Here is a 12,159-nt window from a genome sequence, read left to right as displayed (position 1 = left end):
GTCGACAATCGCTACAGCGCTGGAGCAGCACTTGCTACACAACGGTGTAGCTGCATACAGATTGGACGGTATGTATCGATTGTGTAATTCGTTTCTGCCTGTTTATGCCTTGATTCTTTGGAGAATGTTTCCATCGGGCGCATGGAGCTATGCGGTTCAGTTGCAATGGCATCACTGCATCGCATGGGCAGCGCTTGTTTGAAATCGTTTCTCGCGCAAGGGGAGACTTTTATTGTTTCCCATTAGTGGAGCAATGGCGGCGGTGGTGCTCGGGATCGCGACATCAGCGCTGGAACACGACCAATTGATTGGGATAAAACGGGTGGCTGACTCCCGGTTCACGAGGGTCACAGGGGACAATGTTCGTTTCGGCCTAAACAAAGACCTCGGTTTTTCCGAGAAGGACCGCAACGAGAATATTCGCCGCATAGCTGAAGTAGGTTACCTGTTCACCGCAGCTTAGTGCCCGCCCCCGCTCCCGCTCCCCTTTGCATTCGCCACCACTACTACCCACCACGATCACCGGCATGGCAGCCACCACAGCCCTCTCACAAGGATCACCATTGCTAACAGCCACGATTGTACAATAGGTATCCAAGCTGTTCGCGGACGCTTCTACAGTCGCAATCACCTCTTTTATCTCCCCATACGTTGCGGACCGTGCCGCAGCCCGGAAGGTCCACGAATCAATCCCCTTCATCGAGATTCACATCGATATCCCCATTGCGGTAGCTGAAGCTCGCGATCCCAAGGGACTCTATAAGAAGGCTCGTGCGGGTGAAATCAAAGATTTCACTGGGATTTCTGCGCCATATGAAGCGCCAGAGAAGCCGGAACTTAGGATCGAGACAGACAAAGTGAGCGTTGAGGAAGCGGTCAAGATCATCGTGGATTACCTAGAGGAGAAGGGTCTATTGAAATTGGAAAAGAGGACGGTTGTTTGAATTAGGTATCGTGGAACTGATCCATAGCTGTGGCGCTGGGAATTAAAGGACTAGTACCAACAGAGTGGTGCCAGCTGCAAAGAGGGGGGGGGGGGGGGGGGCGGGGGCGGGGGCGATGAGCGAAACATAATCTCAGTTGCCTACTTTTCTTGCCTACTTTTTTTCCCCCTGCGAGAGACAAAAGGAAAGAAAAGAAAAAGAGTATTTATCTGCTCGTCGACCGGATTAAGCCGTCATGTGCATGTTGATAATCGCATACTTCGCTCGCACTCGTGGGGAAATGTCTTTCTCTCCTTCGCTACTGCCTTCATTTTGTTTCAAAAGTCCTATCTCTCCACTCAAGCACTACAATTCACATCTCCCTGCGGTGAGTATCAAAGGAACCAATGATAGTTTTATTTCGACCCCTGTAACCGAGTGAGCTCTCACGAGACGCCCCCGAGTAAGATAGATAAACAGAGATAAATACGAAAATAGGAATTAAATGGAAGAAAAAAAGGGGTGCTTCGTGGGGGTTACCCGCTTTCAAGTCTACAACCAAACCCACTCGACGAGCTCGAATGGGTGTTTCTTGAGTACCGGTAGGGGAATGTGATTTTGGCTTGCGTTTTCGCACATCACATCCCATCACAATCACCTCACTGCGATAATAAAAAAAAAAAAGTGGTCGGCGAGGATGCTCTTCACCGCGCGAATTCTGCACGGGGATTGAGGGAGATAGGTAAAGAACGAGCAGAGATTGGCTTTTGCTTCCTTACCTGGATCACGGAACCACCACCGAGCGCGAGGCGTTTCCGTAGTCGTATTGTAGTCGTAGCCATCATGGGGTGTCGTCGTCAACCAAGTAGAGTGGTTAACTTCAACTCTCTGCCTATGAAATTGCGACTGATTGACATGAGATGAGCAAGCAGATGGGCAAGATGAGCCAGGGTAGCTATCATAGGTGAACCATGGCCCGGGTGCCAGGAGGTACCAAGAAACAAACACCCAGTTAAACGCTGGGACACTGATATAAACACACCCACCAAGGCCGGTTAGTAATTTGGCCATCTTACATTAATTGCACCTCACATCCCATTCGGGAACCCTGCTTACCGTCCAGGGGGTTAGTGCGATATACAATAACTAATCCCCATCCTGGTGTTGTGGTCAAAGCTTACCAAGGCCCTTCTCCCCCACAAATATACTTTCTTTTTTGAAGTAATTAAAGCAACAAGGCAAGGTAGGCAGCAAAATGCCTACTTGCCTACTTTGCGAGTACCAAGATAACCATACGCTTCCCTCCCAATCCTTCTCCGCCCCCTCCCCCCCCCCCCCCCACCCCACCGACTCCCACCGTGCGCCTCCCAACCAGTGCCCCCCTAGCCACCCAACTGGATGACCTAGTCTGCAAACTTTTAGTCACAGCTTTCCCTCCCGCAAAAATGAAATAAAACAGGTCCATGGTTCGTTCTCACCACTTCCATCACTTCCAGGCTTGAGCCCTCCCAGCGAATGGGTTCGGTGTGATGTACCTCGTGTGTTTCATCAACATCCATGTGCACTCTACTATCAATCAACATGCGGTCTCAGTAACCGTGGAAATCGCTATGGTCGAAAACAATGCTCGGAGATTCAGTCTCAGAATTCATAAGATACCCTATACCCCCTCTCGATCGGGCAAAAAAAAAAAAAAAAAGGACAAATAACAACCCCCAATCTAGTGAGAAATAAAATTCACAAGATATCACTCGTATTAGGTACAAAAAAGTGGGGGTTGGTTCCCTCTTCAAGTCAGGTGAATGTGTGGGGGGTTGATGTTTCGAAATGTTTGTTTTCTTTTCCCTCGAGCCTTCCTAGTCGGGGCTTCTCCCACTTCATGTATGTATGTACTCTAGCTGCCCGGCCCGTTGGATATCGGTATTTGTCCGAGGAGACATCGCGATCTAAATCTCCCTTTGACACCCTCTATGTACTCCCCCCCCCCACTCCTCCCCACTCATGGGGAAAAATTTCCAAGAGTAGACGTGACCCTCCATAACGAGCACCCAATGTGGACGTGACCTCCCCACTGTGCTAGCACCTACGTGGAGGTCCTCGCGATCTGTGATTTAGCGGCCCGTTTTGAAGTGCCCAACGCCGCGGACTATATCGATATCTACCCTTATGGTATACCGTGCGGCCCTTGCTTCCCCCCCACGGCCACGGGTTGCCGAAACATCACCGAGCCCCGGAGAAAGGAAGAGAGGAAAAAGCAAATGAGTTCCCATTCGAGACGTGGGGACGTGGAGGGGGTCTTTCGTGTTCTTTTAGTGATGAAGCTTTTCAAAGAAAGGGCGGGGGTTCCAGCGTGCCAGGGAATACATGCATGTACTCTAGGTACATACTCTACATGAAGGTGCCTAGCGCTATAGCGCTACCCTGGCAGTTTTCTTCTGGCACCCGCGCTGGCATCCCAGGCGCTTAACCCTCAATATCCGTCGACAATAACTAATCCCTATCCCTTCGTCTGTAATCAGCACCTGTGGCTTTCTGTGGCATTTTGTTTAAAGGAGTGATATTCGTGCGCAGTTAACACGCCCACCGTTATCTTACCTCCACTACCCGTTCGGGGCCCTACTTGGCTTGACTAGGACTGTCTCCACTGCCTAACTCAACTAAAGAATCGGAAATCTTTCGATGACGGAGGTGGTGAATTTCGGGAACAGACAAAAAAATATATATTAATCCACCGCTTAGTCACCGCTGACTAACAAACCACCGTCCCTTCGGTCATCTAGAGTATGTACAAGCGGAAAAAAAAAGCAACCTATCACAACGCCTTATGATATGCAAACACCCTCTATCTATACAAAGAAAATAAAAACTCCGGAAACCGTTCGCAATTATTGCTTAAGTATGAATGAAGGGATGCTTTTTGTGAGTTAAGAACAGCCGAGGTTGTTGCAACGCAGGCTGTCGTCTTCCTCCCGGTCGCCATAATAGATACCTCCACCGGGCTTATTATCGACTACTATCAAACAATCGGGCTCACTAAACTCACCTAGTGTAAAACTCCCCGAACTTATACCATGCTTTACACCACTAACCCGTTCCCTTTTTTGACCCTACCGAACCGTAATCCTCTCACCGCTTCACTAACAACCTCCTGTTGCAGGACTCCTCGATCTTGAGCAGAACACCGAGTAATTGCTGTTTATCACCATCTTGAGCGTTCAAAATGGTCTGTCCAAACAACACGACATTGTTTCGTGTGAGATCCACTTTGTGGTCGACGCGGCTGATATCTTCCTTGAGATGGCTGATATCTTCCTTGAGCTCCTTCTTGAGTCCATCGATCTTCGAATCAAGATGGTTGACAGCATGCTCACGGCCCTGACGGTTATCCCAAACGATTGCACCGGTGGCAAATAAGGTGAACCCGCCAACGATAAAGTGGCCGGTGTGGGTACGCAGGAATGCTGCAAGAGCTGATATATCATTAGCAGTGATCACTGTGAAGAAATAAAGAACAAGTACCTGTGGTGCTGATCTCGCCTCGTTAGAGCCTTCGGATTCACTGAGTGTCGTATCGCTGTCGCTAGTGTTGGTACTATCGTGATAGTTGATTGTTGGTGGTTCAGGTCGTCTTGGTGTTCTCGTCCTTCGTGTGATGGAGCCATTCAGTGAAAGGGCGCGGGGAGGGGGACGCGCCCCGCCCACGGTGCGGTAGGGTAAGTGGGGCACTTACTCTTTTAGTCAAAAGACTGTGTGTGGCACCAAGGCCTGGTGTGTGGTGTTGGTGTCAAGGGCTAGGGTTCGGCGCGTGGAGGTTACACTACGCGTAAATGTTAGGCTGGTGTCCACTGTTCGCTGCGCTCACAAGTCACTCCGTTAGTAATCGGTCGCTTGCGCTCCCTACTCTACTAGTACAGGGGCTTCGCCCCCATACCCCCTTCCTCATAGTTATACTTCAACAGTAAACGCAAGTATCATTAACTACATGTACGTACATGGCTAACTAAGAAATGACTAACACTCGCTCTGTCGAATATGTGAAGTGTCGCGACCGTTGTCACGTCCACTGAACTGTCGTACTTAAACCGCCCAAGAAAAATTTCGTAATCCGAGAGAGTTGTAGCAAGTAATCAAATTCTTTGTAATCGAAGCAACCTAAGGAAAAAAGAAGAGACGAAGCTACAAGTCCGACCATAAGTCTTCCCAACATGACACGCCTCCTCCACTAGCCGCCACCTACAAGCCAACTACAAGCCAAGCGACAAAGAGCCGCGCTATCACAAAAGAGGTTAGACCGAAAATTGCAGCCCATTCGCTTCTTCCCTCAGCTGCGCCGAACACATGTGATAATCATATAGTTAATCAAGGAGAGAGATATAGTAACAATGCCTGCCAAACCACCCGCTAAAATTGGAGCTCTATGTACTCAAATTTGATTCGAAGTTTGTTGCTACCGAGCCCAAACAAATCTGGTTTCGTTGCTTTCGGAGATGCAGGCAGATCTCGGATATACGTAACCAACTGAGAAAACGTAACCTGGAGATCGGTTAAGTCCGGGCCCAGAAGAGAAAGGCTTTCGATGCGAAAGCCATCTCCGTTATCCAGGTCACCCAGCCGACCAAACCGCTCGAAGATCGTGCGTTCTAATTGACGCGCCGCATCTGAGATTGATTGCTTAGTATTGTTCAGGTAGAGAATATCCTTTTCTAGCTTCTTTTCCAAGTCTTCGAAATGAAGAATGAACCATCCGTTCGCGATTGAGCTGCTGCTGCTAGTCGACATTTGAGCGTTCTGCACCGTCCCTATATCATTAAGAATTTTCGTCAGTATATCTGGCTTATAAACACCCTTGATATTATTGGTAAACCTCACTTTACAATATCTGATCCGTGTCTATAAAGAGGGTGTAGGGTTCTCAGCTGTGATAAACTTCGAGGTAGCTCTATTGCCGTCGATCTTCTGTTGCCAAATAGTTGTAAAGAGGATAGAGCCTTTTTCAAAAAGGGCGGGGAACACGCGCCTATACGCCCGTGTGTCGGTAGGGTAAGTGAATTTACTTCCTCTTTGGGAGGCACCAAGGCCTGATGTGTGGCGTTGGTGTCAAAGGTAAGAGTTCGGCGCGTGGCTTGAACGTACATCTCAGACTGGTGCTTCGATCCTTACATAGAAATGATGTAGCACTGCGTGTACATCTTAGGCTGGTGTCTGGTGCTAGGGAATCATATAGGTGCCTGCGGCACCCTGGTAGATGTCTAGGCACCCGCCAGAAATCCTTCCGGCGCCTCCCTCTATACAGGGCTTCGCCCCTGTACCCCCTCTCCTCTCAACTGATGAGATCTTAAATAAAAGATTAGATAAGATCCGATGGATTAGATAAATATTGGTAATGAACGTCACTCCTATAGGGGCTTCGCCCCCGTACCTTCTCCATAACATAAAATAGTAGAAATAGTAGAAATAGTAGAAATAGAAATAATGCATGTATTAGCTTAGTCACTAATGACTAATAGACCCCGTCCCTTCGGTCATCTAAAAAAAAAAAAAGGCAACCTATCACAACGCCTTCCCACCCTCTATCTATACGAAGAAAATAAGAACTCCGGAAACCGTTGGCAATTACCGCTTAAGCCTTCTGAATGCTTTTCTTTGCCAAGTCTGTAGCCTTCATACTTTCCAGGATGTTGCGAATCTCCTGAACTGAGGCCTGCATCTCAGTCTTACTTGGGGGCTCGTTCTTTGGTTCATCGAAATGCTTCTTGAGCAGGTAAAGAAGCAGCTAGAAGAGATAAGTTGGCCATCGGCAGTAAATACCACTTTACTAATCACTTACCAAGCCATTGCCACCTAAGCCTATTGCAACCCTCGACTTCACCGATTTTCTGGTAGATTCCGGATATATCCTTAAAAAATCATTGTCAATAACGCTGAGCTTCTTTGAAGGATTCCACACCGTACCTTAGAAACTTGAACAAAGTTATCTTCAAGACGGAGGACACGATTTTCCAGTGAGGACTTCAGAAAACGTCAGCTAGTCAGGCGGTTTCGCTAGGTACCACAAGCGGACTGTACCCTGCTTGCTTCACCGAAAGGGCTTCGCTTGATTTCTATCTCAGACTGAAGTTCAGAGTGTTCATTTGAACCGTCGGTAACAATCGTCCTTCGTTGTTGAATGGACTGATTGGCGTTCATTTTCCACCGATGAGCCCCAACAGGAATCAAACCGGGAATGGCCCTCGGCTTGACGAATAAACGGATGACATTTGACATTTTGCTCTTTGCTCGAATCCGTTCCCGCGTACTGAATACTGTTGAGCGAATCTTGTCGATGCTGAACTCCCGTCGAGTCGTGGTCTTCGTCCTTCATAGTTAGTTGTAGAGGGAGCCTTTCAGTGAAAGGGCGGGGGAACACGCGCGCGCCTATCCCTTCGTCTGTATTCGGGACTTGCGGCAATCTGTAGCTCACCATACAAAATTCACTGCCTAGCTAGAAGCGGCGGTCGGCGGTGCAAAATTGTCTCCACTCGTCACGCAAAAATCCTCAATGGATTAGTGCTTTAAACTATCATCGTTAGATTTTGGTTGATCACGACGCTGTTTCCACGCTAATAAGTTGTGATTCGCGGGAACAGACGAAGGGATACTCGCGCGTTAATTAAAAGGTCGGAATTTTGTGTGGGGATTTGGTTGCAACGACTTCCGACCTTTTAATTAACGCGCGAGTATGCAAGATTTGGTAGAGAAGACCCCTGCTGCAGCGCAACGAATTTCCTCAAATACAGCGGTAGATATTTGATAAGAGAGTTACATATAACGAGATCTGGCAAAAGCGGCCTAGTGTGTGGCGTTAGTGTCAAGGGTTAGGGTTCTGCGCATGGCTTGAACGTACTTTTGTGTCTGGCGCCTACTCGCGCTGCCGGGAAGCCGCTCAGACAAAAAAGGTAATTGATCTGAGTACTGCAAAAACGTGAGCTCTTATTGGCTGCCAGATCACTCGCCACAGTTCTTTGAGCGGCTTCAAACCGGCCGCGCGAGTACATACAAACTAGAGGTGTGCCAACTCGCGACCGCGAGTTGTACGTTGAATTATGGGTATCAAATAAAATTTAATTCTCCCTCTACAATCATGAGGGGCCTTCAGCCCCATCCTCCTCCTCTCGTGAGTGCTCAGTACTTTGATGTGTCGTGCTGACTAATCAACATCCCTGCACTCAGCAGCCAATCAGACCGTTCCAATATTCGAAAAATTAGCGATAGTACATTATAGAAGACCTAACATAACAGAGTGTAGCGAAAAGTGATCAGAATCTGATAAGACAAATACACGTATTCACCGCAACATTCACTTATCAGATTCCCTCAACACCCGGTATGTACTGGGGGGGGGCGCGCTTACACTTCGGCTATCGCCTCGTTCTCGGCCCCCCAATAACTCCACTTCGAGCAGTCGCATCCCTACATACAGCGTGGTAAAACTAGAGTATGTACATGTACGTATTGAAGTATGGGAAGAGTCCCCCTACTGGCCGAGTCAGCCACTTAAACACCTCTGTTTCTTCCTCTCGCTATATGTATGGTTCCCCCAGTCTTAAAGGTAACATGAGAAAAACGCCAAGTCCCGAACAACCTTTCAACCACGATCGATATCAAAAATATGGAAAGACAAACTCTTCTTCATCATGGTACCCAGCTTTTCTCTTTCCATATTTTTAATATCACTCGTGGTTGAAAAGTTATTCGAGACTTGGCGTTTTTCTCATGTTACCTTTAAGACTGGGGGCACCATACCTGCATGTATGTGCTACATGTAACACTAGCCAACCCCACCTAATCCGAATCCTGTCGGCTCTACCAGAGGAAATACCGCTTTGCGACCCGTATATTCGTGCTCTGACGACAAATTTGTGATGCATTGGGTGTGTGTAGGATAAGCAGTGCGCTGGAGGTTTGGCCAGCTCAGATCATGTAGCTACGCTGGGTACATGTAAGTATGTACATACTCTACACGGTGTAATAGAGTAGTGGGTATCATAAATTGTGATATTGTACCGTACCGATGCGCCGTAGTGGGAAACCCGGCCGGACGGGCGAGACATACGGAAGGGGGACTTAGAGTAGATGGGGATATGTACCTAGTGCCCTAGCTCCAGGTACCTAGCGCGAGTTACACAACCACCAAGTCAACGTGGGGGGTGGGGGGGGGGGGGGGGGGGGAGCGAGCAAGCACTCAAACTGCGACTCCATCTTCCTGGTAAGAAAAAAATTTGTTCCTGATTAAGCTCATTCCACCACCTTCTACTCTCCCACGCTTGGGGTCAGAAACGATGGGATGGGATGGGTCGGTCCGACAAGATTTCCGGTGGCATGGAAACTAGCCATCCCGGTCCCGCCGCGCCGCAGAATGGGGCCAAAACTCCATATATTAAATAGCAGGCCTGCCCTGCACTTTTTAGCGTAGACCCGGGGGCACATAGAGTACTCTAGAAGAAGAAAAACGAAAAAAACAATCTCCGTGGGACATTGGACATTGTCCTCCTCCTAGGTCCCCCAGCTAGCTAGCTAGTTAGCTGGGTCACCGCTCTCACGCTGGGATTGAAATGAAGAACGAAACAGCTCGTCATTCCCGAAGGGAAAGAGATGTCAGTGCATTTCAGTCCCATTAACCTGGAATTTAGCGGGAGTGGGCCGGCCGGTTGCGCCAAGGGAGCGGTCAGTGTGGGTTTTTGGTTTCTCGGGAGTGCTAGAGTGGGGGTAGATCAGTACCGTAGCTATGGGGTCGAGGGTAGAAAAAAAATGTCGTGCTTGGTGCAGAGCGCAGCAGCGCAGCTCAATTGAAGCTCAAGCTTAAGGGTGGTCAATGGTGAATTGCGTTGAACTCACGAAATAGGTAGTAATAATGAACTAGGGGGAACTTCCAATGATGGACATATGTCTGACTGATTTCACATATGTGCCTTGCTGGTTGGTCGTCTATAACAAATAACAACGCGGCAGTGGGATGTGCTGCATGCCGGCCCCCAATCACCTTAGCGCAGGGCCAACCCCATACTAGCATCTTCCTGACGTTTTTGAACTGGGCCATTATTGCATACACCCAAAATCATGAGCTTGGCCTATTTTTGTATGGCATGCAATATCAGTCGCGTCCACAAACGTCAGGAAAATACGAGTGCTCTACATACATTAACAAGTTCCTGCAGTATGTAGCAGGTTGTGCTGGATCCAATGCAGTACAATAAGCAATCAGTCTGCCCCCATTTCGATCTGCCGTATCGGTCTACTGTTTGAGCTGAGTTTGATGTGTCTATCCAACCTAAAGTCGACGTACCCCCGAGTGGGTTCACGCTGAAAAAGGAAGTGGACTTAGTTGTGGGGACGAATTGAGAATTGATAGGGAACTCAAAGGAGAATGTTGATGCTAGCTCGCGCGTAAAGGATTCACCACGTCACAGAATAGGACAATCTCAAACCAAATAAAAAAAGAACATGTTAGAGCCTCTCGTGGGGGCGCCGTTCATGTTGGTTTGAGATATCACCTAGAGCATCGCATATAGGTGTGCGAATCGTTAATCATATGATGTCACTCGGTAACGTTGGTAAAACAGCTTCCAGAATGCCACTAACATGCTAGTGAAGTTTTCGACGCGACAAAGCCACTTTTTGCTTATGTCTTTTGCGGGGCTAACCTGGTTGACTCTCGCCGACGATAATTTGGGCCTTCAATTATATTCGGGGTGTGACATTCTAAGATCACTAGAGACTAAAGATCCTTGAAAGTCTCTCCTAACGGAAGAAGAGTCTGCACTCAGCAACAACAAGACGATAGTATTGTAATCCCAGTAACACATGTAATCATTTTAGGCACGAAGGAATCACATGTAATTGCAGCATCTAAATTGTGTAGCCACGGCACTAGCAGACGTTGCTATAATTCAAGGGACACTACGTATACACTACATGTAGGTACACGGCACAAACGGGTGCCATTCCCAGACGAGTGACAAGCCGTGAACCCAACTCCCGGGTAGTATTAATTTCCGCCCGCAACGTGGCCTCGCTTGAAACTTAAGGGCCGTTGACGCGTGCGTAGCTAATATCTCGGGACCCATTTCACCGCGGCGAAGCTCCGGCCGGCTGGGTTTTGCGCGTTGGGAAATTCCTACTACAGAAGTCACTTAGGCTAAACTGGCGAGATCAGACTTTGGGTCGACTAAACCAAATGTAGTGGTGCTTACAAGTATTGGCCGGGTGAATGGATTAAATTTTCTCCTAAATGATGGCCGAAATTAAGCCTATTCTTCCCATCCGTAGGGCCGTAATGCCGACTAGTCTTCTATCCCATCTTTTTTAGTACCGCTGACAAGCTAGATCTAGATATTAGTACTATACTGCGCATGCCTAAGACTATAATAATACTAGTCCGTCATATGCAAACCCTGAATCTCCAATCTCCACACAGTCCTCTCAAGCTCAAACAACCTCTCCAAGAGCGTCTTCTCCCGAAAGCCCCACATCCGCCGCATCTCAGCAAAGTTCCTAAACCGGGTCACGTTATTGTCATGCATCTGGCAAAGCACATCCTCGCTACACAGCTTCTCAACGGCACAGAAGTGGTGGAATGATATATCGTGGTTTAGACGTTCTTGGATCTGGGCTCGGAAGGCGAAGTGCCTGGTCTTGGTGTCGCGGAGCTCTTGGCAGAAGTCTAAGACTGCGAGGCGGGCGGCCGCGAGGGGGGAAGTTTGTGGGGGAGGGACTTTTTCGGGCCAGGAGGTGATGATGCGGAGTTGGATTTTCATGTTGTAGATGGGGACTTGGTGTTATTAGGTTTGTGGTGTAGTGGTGTAGTGGTGAAAGCTGTGAGTTAATATCGTGAGATTGTAGTTTTGTTGTGGATGTAGTTCTATGTCTAGATGAGGTGATGAAGACTTAGAACACAAATTGTGAAGCCTTTTATATAAGAAAAGTTCTCCAAAGGTGACAATCTGTAACTTTGAAACCGGGTTGAAAGGTGGAAGAGAAGAACTTACGTGGGGGGGGACCTTGTATCGCATCTTTCAAGATAGAAAGCAAGTTGTATGCCGATTGTTGACGGGATTGGATGTTGAATTTACCAACCTCGACATTGTGATCATGATGGTTAAAGTTTTTATAGCTAGAAAGCTGTATTTACCTGACGAAGACATCAATCAATCAATCAATGAATCAACTTAAATTTACGTCATGGTATATCACTCGAGTC

At 48.1% G+C, this 12,159-nt stretch overlaps 3 protein-coding genes across 3 annotated transcripts; 1 reads left to right on the top strand and 2 right to left on the bottom strand.

The window, feature by feature from the left end:
* Positions 1–253: 253 nt before the first annotated feature.
* Positions 254–944, top strand: H6S33_007299 (uncharacterized protein; the record flags this gene model as incomplete). The annotated part of the gene is made up of 2 exons (XM_044838965.1): positions 254–436; positions 591–944. The coding sequence occupies 2 exons, from the start codon at positions 254–256 to the stop codon at positions 942–944; spliced, it is 537 nt and encodes a 178-aa protein (XP_044688835.1).
* Positions 945–4,049: 3,105 nt separating this feature from the next.
* Positions 4,050–7,284, bottom strand: H6S33_007298 (uncharacterized protein; the record flags this gene model as incomplete). Its single annotated transcript, XM_044838964.1, has 7 exons — positions 4,050–4,566; positions 5,434–5,722; positions 6,591–6,696; positions 6,751–6,820; positions 6,876–6,932; positions 6,990–7,016; positions 7,142–7,284. The coding sequence occupies 7 exons, from the start codon at positions 7,282–7,284 to the stop codon at positions 4,050–4,052; spliced, it is 1,209 nt and encodes a 402-aa protein (XP_044688834.1).
* A 4,048-nt stretch (positions 7,285–11,332) lies between these two features.
* Positions 11,333–11,716, bottom strand: H6S33_007297 (uncharacterized protein; the record flags this gene model as incomplete). Its single annotated transcript, XM_044838963.1, has 1 exon — positions 11,333–11,716. The coding sequence occupies one exon, from the start codon at positions 11,714–11,716 to the stop codon at positions 11,333–11,335; it is 384 nt and encodes a 127-aa protein (XP_044688833.1).
* Between the last annotated feature and the right edge of the window lie 443 nt (positions 11,717–12,159).

This window comes from Morchella sextelata (assembly GCF_020137385.1).
Source record: "Morchella sextelata strain SCLS chromosome Unknown scls_23, whole genome shotgun sequence".
Classification (NCBI taxonomy): Eukaryota; Fungi; Ascomycota; class Pezizomycetes; order Pezizales; family Morchellaceae; genus Morchella; species Morchella sextelata.
This window is presented reverse-complemented; position numbering and strand designations above follow the sequence as displayed.